The 12,542-nt window shown below is 46.5% G+C and overlaps 1 protein-coding gene across 1 annotated transcript in view; it reads right to left on the reverse strand.

Moving 5' to 3' along the window:
• Nucleotides 1–12,542, reverse strand: part of LOC115202792 (ALK tyrosine kinase receptor-like) — a 217,754-nt gene that overhangs the window by 45,209 nt on the left and 160,003 nt on the right. The window contains exons 20-21 of the mRNA XM_029766822.1: nucleotides 6,829–6,926; nucleotides 4,698–4,790 (exon numbers count right to left, since the gene is read on the reverse strand). Of these exons, the coding sequence (XP_029622682.1) occupies nucleotides 4,698–4,790; nucleotides 6,829–6,926 (191 nt within the window). The remainder of the gene's footprint in view (nucleotides 1–4,697; nucleotides 4,791–6,828; nucleotides 6,927–12,542) is intronic.

The following is a 12,542-nucleotide window of genomic DNA, read 5'->3' on the forward strand; positions in this document are numbered from 1 at the left end:
AAGTCTGCCAATGAACATCTGAATGACTCAGATGACAACTGGTGAAAGTGTTGTGGTCAGATGAGACCAAAATGGAGCTCTTTGACATCAACTCAACTCGCCGTGTTTGGAGGAGGAGGATTGCTGCCTATGACCCCAAAAACACCATCTCCACTGTCAAACATGGAGGTGGAAACATTATGCTTTGGGGGTGTTTTTCTGCTAAGGGGACAGGACAACTTCACCGCATCAAAGGGACGATGGACGGGGCCATGTACCGTCAAATCTTGGGTGAGAGCCTCCTTCCCTTAGCCAGGGCATTGAAAATGGGTCGTTGATGGGTATTCCAGCATGACAATGACCCAAAACACATGGCCAAGGCAACAAAGGAGTGGCTCAAGAAGAAGCACATTAAGGTCCTGGAGTGGCCTAGCCAGTCTTCTGACCTTAATCCCATAGAAAATCTATGGAGGGAGCTGAATGTTCGAGTTGCCAAACGTCAGCCTCAACCTTAATGACTTGGAGAAGATCTGCAAAGAGGAGTGGGACAAAATCCCTCCTGAGATGTGTGCAAACCTGGTGGCCAACTACAAGAAACATCTGACCTCTGTGATTGCCAACAAGGGTTTTGCCACCAAGTACTAAGTCATGTTTTGCAGAGGGGTCAAATACTTATTTCCCTCATTAAAATGCAAATCATTTTATAAAATTTTTGACATGCGTTTTTCTGGATTTTTTTGTAGTTTTTCTGTCTCTCACTGTTCAAATAAACCTACCATTAACATTATAGACTGATCATTTCTTTGTAAGTGGGCAAACGTACAAAATCAGCAGGGGATCAAATACTTTTTTCCCCCCACTGTAAGTGGGGTGTATGGGGATATCATTACATGTGACACAAGTTTGTACCATGTATGAAATGCTAATGTGGATGTAAACATTGGACATTTATAACGACAGTAACGTTGTCATACTCCTTTATTCGACCATGCAGTACAGATGTCTTTAAGGCAGAGCAAGAAATAGAGAAAGGCAGTGTGTGTGTGTCCCTGCTCCCAGAGAAAACATTGACATTAAGCCTCGTCACTTCCCCTCTCCACCACACAACTCCCCTGTGAGCCTCTCAATCTTAACCCCAACCTCCGATACCAGAACATGCGTCCCAAGTGGCACTTTTCCTTACATAGTGCACTACTTCTGACTAGCGCTCTGTGCACCCTAGTCAAAAATTGTGCACTTTATAGGGAATAGGGTACCATTTGCGATGCACATTGCTCTTAGCAGGGGGTCTCACATCAGGAAGCACAGAGAGAGAAGAAGAAAATACATGAGCGTCAGATAACAGGGTACCCCCACCACTAATTTCCCAGCACCATGGTTCCAGGCTGGGCGAAGTCTTAGTGCCACACACTGAAAATCGACATCAGAGATTAGAGCCAGCTAGTCTAATGTATAGTCCCCTATGATTGTTATCTAACACACAGAGACACACACACACATACAAAGGTGTGCGCACACACACAAATGCATGTGCGCACAAACGCAGACACACTCACACAGACATAGGCACACAGACATAGTTTTCACTGTAGTGTTTTGCTGACTATGCTGTAGTATTCACTGTAATATACTGTAGTATTTACATTTAATTATTGTATAAATACTGTAGTAAAATAAAATGTATATATACTATAGCAATTAATGTAGTGTTTTTGCGGATTGTAGTATATTGTAGTATTTACTGTAGTGTTTTTGCGGACTGTACTATACTGTACTATTTACTGTAGCGTTTTTGTTTTATTATCCTTGACATAGAAGTGAAGGCTTTCTCCTTCAGGAAACCTACTAAAGAAATACTGAAAGAGCACATTTTCCATAACTTGTAGGTAGGTAGGACTGGGGTCTGAATGGATAGTTTAGGACGTCGGCTCTTTTCTATAACCTGTAGGGAACACAATATATGGTTTCTCACTTATGGGTGGCACAAATTGTGATATGGGGGAGAGGAATGTGCAAACTAAATACTGTAGTATTTACTATAGTTAAAGTGTAGTGTTTTTGCAGACTAATGTTTTTGTGGACTTTACTGTAATATTTATTACAGAGTTTTTTTGCACATAATACTATTTAGTATAGTATTCCACAGTATTTGTTTAACCTTTATTTAACTAGGCAAGTCAGTTAAGAACAAATTCTTAGTTACAATGACGGCCTACACCGGCCAAACCCTGATGACGCTGGGCCAAATGTGCACTGCCCTATGGGACTCCCAATCATGGCCGGTTGTGATACAGCCTGGATTTGAACCAGGGTGTCTGTAGTGATACCTCAAGCACTGAGATGCAGTGCCTTAGACTGCTGCGCCACTCGGAAGCCCAAGTATACTATAACATTCCATAGTAAGTACTACTCCTGATGAGCGAGGGATACTACAGTGTGTAGTATAGTTTTCTACAGTATACCACAGTTTACTATAGAATTATATATTAAATTGTAGCATTTTTTGTACAACACTTATCCTCCAATTCCTTGTGATGGCAGGCTGAGATGTGGGTGGTGGAGGTGATTTCCTCATTGGGTTGTGCATTTGTGAACGGTGCAGTGTGGATTGGAATTGCAACTGGGAAAACACCTCAAGTCAGTATGTAATCACAAGGATTTTGAGGATAATAAACTGTAAAATTAAGATTAAGATCGCTTTATTTGTCAATTGTACACAAGGTCCAACCAAAATGTGGCTTCTACTTTTAACCTCCTAGCCTTCCTATGTTTGTGAGACATTATCATTTGCACCAAAAGCCATCAAATTGAAATTAAATGCCCCCAGCAATCTTCAAATTGACATTCTAGATAGAATTGGCATTCTACAACTAGACATAATGTCACATCCTGACCATAGAGTGCTCTTATTTTCTATGGTAGAGTAGGCCAGGGCGTGACTGGGGGGTTAATCTAGTTTCTTTTTTCTATGTTGTGTTCTAGTTTCTTTTTTCTATGTTGGGGTTTTTGTATGATTCCAATTAGAGGCAGCTGGTCATCGTTGTCTCTAATTGGGGATCATATTTAAGTAGTTGTTTTTCCCACCTGTGTTTGTGGGAGATTATTTTGAGTTAGTGCATGTTGCACCTCTGTCGTCACGGTTTGTTTTATAGTTTATTGTTTGGCTAAGTTTCACAATATAATAACGATGTGGAACGATACTCATGCTGCGCCTTGGTCCGTTTCTACACACATGCGTGACACATAAAGTAGTTGGCTTAGAAACTATTGGTGCCATCATGGCAGCCATTACTAAACTGTATAGCCATGGATCCCACTCAGATTGTAAAAAAATTATTTGTAATCGACTGTGTTTCCCAGACGAGGAAATGGACTGTGTCACTAGCAACAGACACGGGCAGTAATAAACAGAATTATAAACTGGATAGTTTGGGTCCTGGATACAGATTGTCTGAAAACAGTGGTATATTTAAGCAATAAGGCCCAAGGAGGTGTGGTATATGGCCAATATACCATGGCCTGGACACAGCCCTTAGCCGTGGTATATTGGCCATATATCACCAACCCCTGAGGACCCTTAAACTGGTTACCAAGGGGTGGTTTGAGCCCTGAATCCTGACTGGCTGAAAGCCATGGTATATCAGACTGTATACCACGGGTATAACAAACAGGCTCCCTGCCTGTGCCATTAAACCCCTACAACTCATCCAGAACACCGCAGCCCGTCTGGTGTTCAACCTTCCCAAGTTCTCTCACGTCACCCCGCTCCTCCGCTCTCTCCACTGGTTTCCAGTTGAAGCTCGCATCCGCTACAAGACCATGGTGCTTGCCTACGGAGCTGTGAGGGGAACGGCACCTCCATACCTTCAGGCTCTGATCAGGCCCTACACCCAAACAAGGGCACTGCGTTCCTCCACCTCTGGCCTGCTGGCCCCCCTACCTCTGAGGAAGCACGGTTCCCGCTCAGCCCAGTCCAAACTGTTTGCTTTGGCACCCCAATGGTGGAACAAGCTCCCTCACGATGCCAGGACAGCAGAGTCAATCACCACCTTCCGGAGACACCTGAAACCCCACCTCTTTAAGGAATACCTGGGATAGGATAAAGTAATCCTTCTAACCCCCCCCCCCTTAAAAGATTTAGATGCACTATTGTAAAGTGGTTGTTCCACTGGATATCATAAGGTGAATGCACCAATTTGTAAGTCGCTCTGGATAAGAGCGTCTGCTAAATGACTTAAATGTAAATGTAAATGTAAATGTAAAATATTGAGTTGTACTGCTCTAATTATGTTGGTAACCATGGGGAACCAACTGAGGAACAGACAGATATAGATGGGGCAATCAACAAGGTGAAGGAGTCCAGGTGAGTCCATTGAGCGCTGGTGAGCGTAATGATGGTGACAGGTGTGCGTAATGAAGGGCAGTCTGGAGCCCTCGAGCGCCAGAGAGGGCGAGCGGGAGCAGGCGTGACAATTATTTTTATTTTTTTAAGGAGTGGGGCAGTCCCACTCCTTTGGTATTTTGTCATGTTTGAAAAGAGATAGAGTTGAAACTTAGGAGAGATGGTGCTGAAGTAGCAACAGGCCAGACTCCAACTCATGCTGGCAGCAATATATCGTACATGTGCTCCAGAGGCAACGGCCCAGACCGCCAGACCACCCCAGTCCACATATACTTTTATAGTAGCTGGGTTTAATGACTTTTTATGATGGCAGTACCTATAAATGTCCCTGGCCATTCCAAAGTCCCCGATCTTGGCCACTCTCCCCGGTCCTTTGGTGGTCAGCAGGCAGTTCCGGGCCGCAATGTCCCTGCAAAGTGACAAGACAAGAAGAACCTTACAGGGGTGTGTTCGTGTTAGTGTGTGCGCGCTTGTCTGTCCTTCCGTGTTAGTGTGTGCGCGCTTGTCTGTCCTTCCGTGTTAGTGTGTGCGCGCTTGTCTGTCCTTCCGTGTTAGTGTGTGCGCGCTTGTCTGTCCTTCCGTGTTAGTGTGTGCGCGCTTGTCTGTCCTTCCGTGTTAGTGTGTGCGCGCTTGTCTGTCCTTCCGTGTTAGTGTGTGCGCGCTTGTCTGTCCTTCCGTGTTAGTGTGTGCGCGCTTGTCTGTCCTTCCGTGTTAGTGTGTGCGCGCTTGTCTGTCCTTCCGTGTTAGTGTGTGCGCGCTTGTCTGTCCTTCCGTGTTAGTGTGTGCGCGCTTGTCTGTCCTTCCGTGTTAGTGTGTGCGCGTCTGTCTGTCTGTCTGTCTGTCTGTCTGTCTGTCTGTCTGTCTGTCTGTCTGTCTGTCTGTCTGTCTGTCTGTCTGTCTGTCTGTCTGTCTGTCTGTGTTAGTGTGTGCGCTTTGTCTGTCTGTGTTAGTGTGTGCGCGCTTGTCTGTGTTAGTGTGTGCGTACTTGTCTGTGTTAGTGTGTGCGTGCTTGTCTGTGTTAGTGTGTGCGCTTGTCTGTCCGTCTGTGTTAGTGTGCGCGCTTTGTCTATCTGGCTGTCCGTCTGTGTTAGTGTGTGTGCGCTTGTCTGTCTGTTTGTCTGTGTGTGTGCTTGTCTGTCTGTCTGTCTGTGTTAGTGTGTGTGCGCTTGTCCATCCGTCGATCGGTGTGCGTGTGTGCGAGCGCGCTTGAGCGTCTGTATGTGTGTGGCGGCAGGTAACCTAGTGCTTAGAGAGTTGGGCCAGTAACCGAAAGGTTGCTGGATCAAGTCCCTGAGCTGACATGGTACAAGGCAGTTAACCTACTGTTCCCCAGTAGGCCATCATTGTAAATAAGAATTTGTTCTCAACTGACTTGACTAGTTAAATAAAGGTTACATTTAAAAAGTGTGTATCTTATCCCCATGGTAGAATAAGGGCAAACAGAGAACTCAAAACACATATCTGTGAGAATCGTGTAGTGTATGTAGCCCATTGTGTTGTGTGGATGTTGGTTTCCACTCCCACCCTTAAAACAATTGAGTGTGATTATCGGAATAACATATTAATGTATTAATGCATTAAGCGTTAACTGAACATTAAGTTGGTTAATCTGAACTGTTTGAATTCGGATTAAACAAAACAATGTTATTCACAGGCAGATTTAGCATATGCATACATTTATGTTGAATGGGATTGTAATATGACTTAAGAGGCTGCAGAATTTCAGTGGTATGACAAAGCAGCAAACACACTCTTCGAAATATTGCAGTTGATACTTAATGCGCTCCAAGAGAGCATGTCGTCAATGCAGGTTTTCCTCAAGAAAATGTAGTCTAGTGACACGTACTCACACGTAGTGGCCTCAAGAATGATGATGTTGGCTGGGAATTGTAATAAGGAGTCGAGCTGGTGTGTGTGTAGTGTGTGTAGCCTAGTGCTTCTGTGTGTTGTGTTCGTGTGTGTGTGTGTGTGTGTGTGTGTGTGTGTGTGTGTGTGTGTGTGTGTGTGTGTGTGTGTGTGTGTGTGTGTAGCTACACTCCTGTGACGCCATTAGGTGGTATAATAGTTAACTGCACATTTTGGGGTAAATTAGCTTTAATTGGGCTCGTTTGTCATTGGATGACTTGCAGGAAGTTGCGGGTTAAAGGGAAAATTCTGTCACAGGTACGGACGCCGTGGAGACTGAGCAAGGCGATTTCTGGGGTTGCCGGGGGAAGCAGGCAAACCATTCTGTTCCCATCTGTTTTTGTTTGGGTGGGGGACTGTGTCTTTGTGGTGTGTGTGTGTGCACTGCTATTTGTGTGTTTGTGTGTGCGTGAAATTAGTGTTTGTGTGTGAGAGTGTATTTGTCTGTCATTGCATATTGTGTGGGTTTGACTATACATTATGTGCACACTGCACACACATAAATCCATGTACAGTATGTTTCTCTACCACAGTAGGCCTACCGGTGTATAAACTGGTTCTCCTCCAGGTATTGGCATCCCTGTGCAATGTCTCTGGCCACGTTGAGCAGGTCTTCCATGGATAGACTAGAAGGGTGCTCCTATAGAGAGATACCAGATAGAGAGGAAGAGATCAGGCTCACATATACATAGGGCTTGATTCAATCCGTAGAGCTGAAGACCCGCTCTACAGCGGAATTGAAATTTAAAGACAATGTTCCCGTGTTCTCAGAGACTGTATTCATGGTAAACGCTGCATACAGTGAGGGAAAAAGTATTTGATCCCCTGCTGATTTTGTACGTTTGCCCACTGACAAAGAAATGATCAGTCTATAATTTTAATGGTAGGTTTATATGAACAGTGAGAGACAGAATAACAACAAAACAATCCATAAAAACGCATGTCAAGAATGTTATAAAATTATTTCCATTTTAATGAGGGAAATAAGTATTTGACCCCTCTGCAAAACATGACTTAGTACTTGGTGGCAAAAGCCTTGTTGGCAATCAGAGGTCAGACGTGTCACTGCAGCTGTACACAGCCCATCTGTTAATAGCCCATCCAATCAACTACCTACCTCATCCCAATATTTGTTTTTGTTTTTCTGCTCTTTTGCACACCAGTATTTCTACTTGCACATCCTCATCTGCACATATATCACTCCAGTGTAAATGGCTAAATTGTAATTACTTCACCACTATTGTCCTATTTATTGCCTTACCTCCTTACTACATTTGCACACACTGTATACAGATTTTTCTATTGTGTTATTGACTGTACATTTGTGTATCAGACAGACAGACAGACAGACAGACAGACAGACAGACAGACAGACAGACAGACAGACAGACAGACAGACAGACAGACAGACAGACAGACAGACAGACAGACAGACAGACAGACAGACAGACAGACAGACAGACAGACAGACAGACAGACAGACAGACAGACAGACAGACAGACAGACAGACAGACAGACAGACAGACAGACAGACAGACAGAGACAGTAAATCAAATCAGTCAGACAGACACACGGACAGACATTCAAGCTTCTACACACAAAAAAAGATAGACATACAAAAAGACAAAGAATTAGACTGATAAAAGAAGACATGACAGACATGCAGATAGGTGGACCAATTGGCAAACAGATTCCTAAACAAAACAGTGACAGATTTACTGCAGAGCACAGCAGCCAAACAGCTGTTGCATCCTTTGTTGTTCCTCTGTTAGCTTTCAGATTGAAACAGTTAGTTTACTCTGAAGTACCTCTATCTTAATTAAGGATCGGACCCTTTTAATAATCAATGTAAGCAAAGCTCCACAACCAAGACTAACAAAGAACTAGCAACATGCATGCCCCGCCCACCTGAGGATCTGCCGTTTTCAGAATATATTTCCTGTGTTTGAGGGGTGCACAATTCACTTGTCACTTATTAAATCTCGCTGGATTGATTGCTTTCATTTTACTCCTGTGACTCTTTCATACTCTTGCTTGTGCCTGTAATTTCTTTCTCATTAACGTTATGTTAATGTTTGTAATGACCTTTCTATCAAACACACCCAGTAATGGCTCAATGGAATATTGTCTTTCTGTTGAATCTATAAGAATGCTAAAGCTTCATCTGGGAGTTAGCGCATCGTACATCACAAGCTTCATCTGGGAGTTAGCGCATCGTACACTTACAGTACATCACAAGCAAGAAAATAAAAATATATTTCTTTTGATGGGTGTTCATTTTTTTGTGGAATTGAAAAAAGTAATAATTGAATAGAAATTGAAATGTTTACTATTGAGATGCAATGAAAACGACTTCCAAAAATGAACACTTGGATTATAGTGACATTATGTAAAGTATGTATAGATCGGTATAATCTACACATGTTGATTTTAAATCCGAGAGTATCCTGCTATTGACACACTTGTTGAATTATACAACAGAACGTGACAACAACAGTAATTAATGATGCAGTCTAGACAGTGCAGGTGTGTGCAGGTAGGCCTAGACAGAGGACATTTTTGTCACGACTTCCGCCGAAGTCGGGTCCTCTCCTTGTTCGGGCAGCGCTCGGCGGTCTTCTAGCCATCATCGATCCACTTTTCATTTTCCATGTGTTTTGTCTTGTTTTTCCACACACCTGGTTTCAATTCCCTCATTTACTTGTTGTGTATTTAATCCTCTGTTCCCCCCATGTCTTTGTGTGGGATTGTTTATTGTAGTGCTTGTGCACGTTCCCCGTGAGCGCACAATGGGTTATCTTTGTGCCCATTTATCTTCTGGACGCCGTTCTGGTTGCCATTGGTTTTGCTTAATAAATATCCGGTTTATACCCAGTTCTGCTCTCCTGCGCCTGACTTCTCTGCCGCCCATTACGCACCCGGTTACAGAATCCCACTCCACACATATGGAGTCAGCAGGAGCAGGTGCCCCTGGAATAGGGGTGGAGGAGCGCGTCTGGGAGCACACGGTGATGCGCCGCCATGGACCTCGTTGTCCAAACTATGGACCGCTGGGAGAGACAGGGAGTTCCTTCAGCGTCTCCACCAGCACAACTGGGGTATCCACTACTCGTCCCCCCCTTCATGCGGTCCCAGTGGGATTCGTCTCGCCCTTCCCCGGGAGTACGACGGGACGGCTGCACGCTGCCAGGGTTTCTGTTGCAGCTCAACCTCTACCTGGCAACCGTCCACCCGGCTCCTTCAGTCCGTGAGAAGGTGTCCGCCCTTGTCTCGTGCCTCTCTGGGAAAGCTTTGGAGTGGGCCAACGCCATGTGGGGAGATGGAGATGCGGCGCTGGACCATTGAGGATTTCACCCGCCACTTCCGAGCAGTCTTCGACCACCCACCCGAGGGTAGAGAAGTAGGTGAACGTCTCTTCCATCTGAGGCAGGGGACGAGGAGCGCCCAGGAGTTCGCCATGGATTTTTGGACCCTGGCCGCCGGCACGGGATGGAACAATAGGGCCCTGATCGACCACTATCGCTGCAGTTTGCGTGAGGACGTCCGTCGGGAATTGGCCTGCAGGGACACCACCCTCACTTTCGACCAGCTGGTGGACCTGTCCATTCGGCTGGATAACCTGCTGGCTACCCGCGGACATCCAGATTGGGTTCTGTCGGTTCCATCCCCCAGCACCGCCGCTCCAGTGCCCATGGAGCTGGGAGGTGCTGTGCGTAGGGAGACTGGAGGAGGTTTCGTCTCGTGCACCATCTGTGGCCGCAGAGGTCACACTGCCGGTCGGTGCCGGGTTGGTTCCTCTGGGGATCGAGGCAGCAGGCAGGGCACTCTGGCGTCACCCAGGTGAGCCGGCACCATTCTCACCCAGAGCCCCTGTTGCACACATATTTGTGTATGTTACTTTTCCTGATTTTTTTCCCCCGCATTCCCAGCATAAGGCGCTAGTTGTTTCAGGAGCGGCTGGGAATTTTATAGACAGATCGTTCGCCCTTAGTTTAGGGATCCCCATTGTTCCCATGACTGTGAAACTTCCCCGTCCATGCCTTAGACAGTTGACCATTAGGGTCAGGGTTGATTAGAGATGGCCACCGCTCCTCTGGGTATGGTGACGCAGGGGGGTCACACGGAGAGAATCAATCTCTTCCTCATTGACTCTCCTGCGTTTCCCGTGGTGCTAGGCCTACCCTGGTTAGCTTGTCAAGACCCCACTGTTTCTTGGCAACGGAGGGCTCTCACGGGGTGGTCGAGAGCCCTCCAAGAAGAAGGCGACTCAATTACCACCCCATCGACGGGGCAATTGTGCGATAAATCTTCTGGTAGATGCTGCACTTCCCAGGAGTCACATGTATCCCATCACAGGCGAAGACAGCGGCTATGGAAACATATGTCTCCAAATCCCTGCATCAGGGGTACATTCGGTCCTCCGCTTCACCCGCCTCCACGAGTTTCTTTTTTGTGAAGAAAAAGGAGGGAGGTCTGCGCCCGTGCATTGACTATCGAGGGCTAAACTAGATCACGGTGAGGTACAGTTACCCGCAACCGCGCATCGCCATAGCGATTGAGTCAATGCACGGGTGCACTTCTTCACCAAATTAGATCTCAGGAGCGCTTACAACCCGGTGCGTATCCGGGAGGGACACGAGTGAAGACGGCGTTCAGTACGACCTCAGGGCATCATGAGTACCTCGTCATGCCGTACGGGTTGATGAATGCTCCATCAGTCTTCCAAGCCTTTGAAGATGAGATTTTCAGGGACCTGCACGGGCAGGGTGTACATTGATGACATTCTGATATTCTCCACTGCACGCGCCGTGCATGTGTCCCTGGTGCGCAGGGTGCTTGGTCGACTGTTGGAGCATGACCTGTATGTCAAGGCTGAGAAATGCCTGTTCTTCCAGCAGTCCGTTTCCTTCCTAGGGTACCGCATTTCCACCTCGGGGGTGGAGATGGAGAGTGACAGCATTTCAGCCGTGCGTAATTGGCCGACTCCCACGGTAAAGGAAGTGCAGCGGTTCCTAGGGTTTGCCAATTAGTACCGGAGGTTTATCCGGGGTTTTGGTCAGGTAGCGGCTGCCATTACCTCACTGCTGAAGGGGGGCCTGATACGTTTGCAGTGGTCGGCTGAGGCGGACAGGGCCTTTGGTCACCTGAGGGCTCTGTTTACCTCGGCTCCCGTGCTGGCCCATCCGGATCCCTCTTTGGCGTTCATAGTGGACGTGGACGCGTCCGAGGCTGGGATAGGAGCCGTGCTCTCTCAGCGCTCGGGTATGCCACCGAAGCTCCGCCCCTGTGCCTTCTCGAAGAAGCTCAGCCCGGCAGAGCGAAACTATGACTTGGGGGACCGGGTGCTGTTGGCTGTCGTCAAGGCTCTGAAGGCGTGGAGACATTGGCTTGAGGGGGCTAAACACCCTTTCTCATCTCGACTGACCACCGCAATCTAGAGTACAACCGGGCAGCGAGGAGACTGAACTCTCGCCAGGCTAGGTGGGCCATGTTTTTCATCCGTTTTGTTTTTTCCCTATCCTACAGACCAGGTTCCCAGAACGTGAAGGCAGACGCACTGTCAAGACTGTATGACACAGAGGAGCGGCCCATGGATCCCACTCCCAAACTCCCGGCCTCCTGCCTGGTGGCGCCGGTAGTGTGGGAGTTGGACGCAGACATTGAGCAGGCATTAACCTGTTATGGCTAGGGGGCAGTATTTTCACGGCCGGATAAAAAAACGTACCCGATTTAATCTGATTATTACTCCTGCCCAGAAACTAGAATATGCATATAATTATTGGCTTTGGATAGAAAACACCCTAAAGTTTCTAAAACTGTTTGAATGGTGTCTGTGAGTATAACAGAACTCATATGGCAGGCTAAAACCTGAGAAGATTCCAAACAGGAAGTACCCTCTCTGACCATTCCTTGAGCTTCTTGGCTCCGTTTAAAGAAAATTTTGGATCTTTGCTGTAACGTGACACTTCCTACGGCTCCCATAGGCTCTCAGAACCCGGGAAAAAGCTGAATGATGTAATTCCAGCCGCTGGCTGAAAAACTTGATCAGAGGGCCATCAGACTGAGGCTCGTACCATGCTTTTACTTTCTTTCTCTCTGAACATAAACACGCTTTCCCGGTCGGAATATTATCGCTTTTCTAAGAAAAAAAATTACATAAAAATTGATTTTAAACAGTGGTTGACATGCTTCGAAGTACGGTAATGGAATATTTAGAATTTTTTTGTCACGAAACGCGTCGGGCGCGTAACCCTT

This window comes from Salmo trutta, chromosome 12 (genome assembly GCF_901001165.1).
Source record: "Salmo trutta chromosome 12, fSalTru1.1, whole genome shotgun sequence".
NCBI classification, from domain to species: Eukaryota; Metazoa; Chordata; class Actinopteri; order Salmoniformes; family Salmonidae; genus Salmo; species Salmo trutta.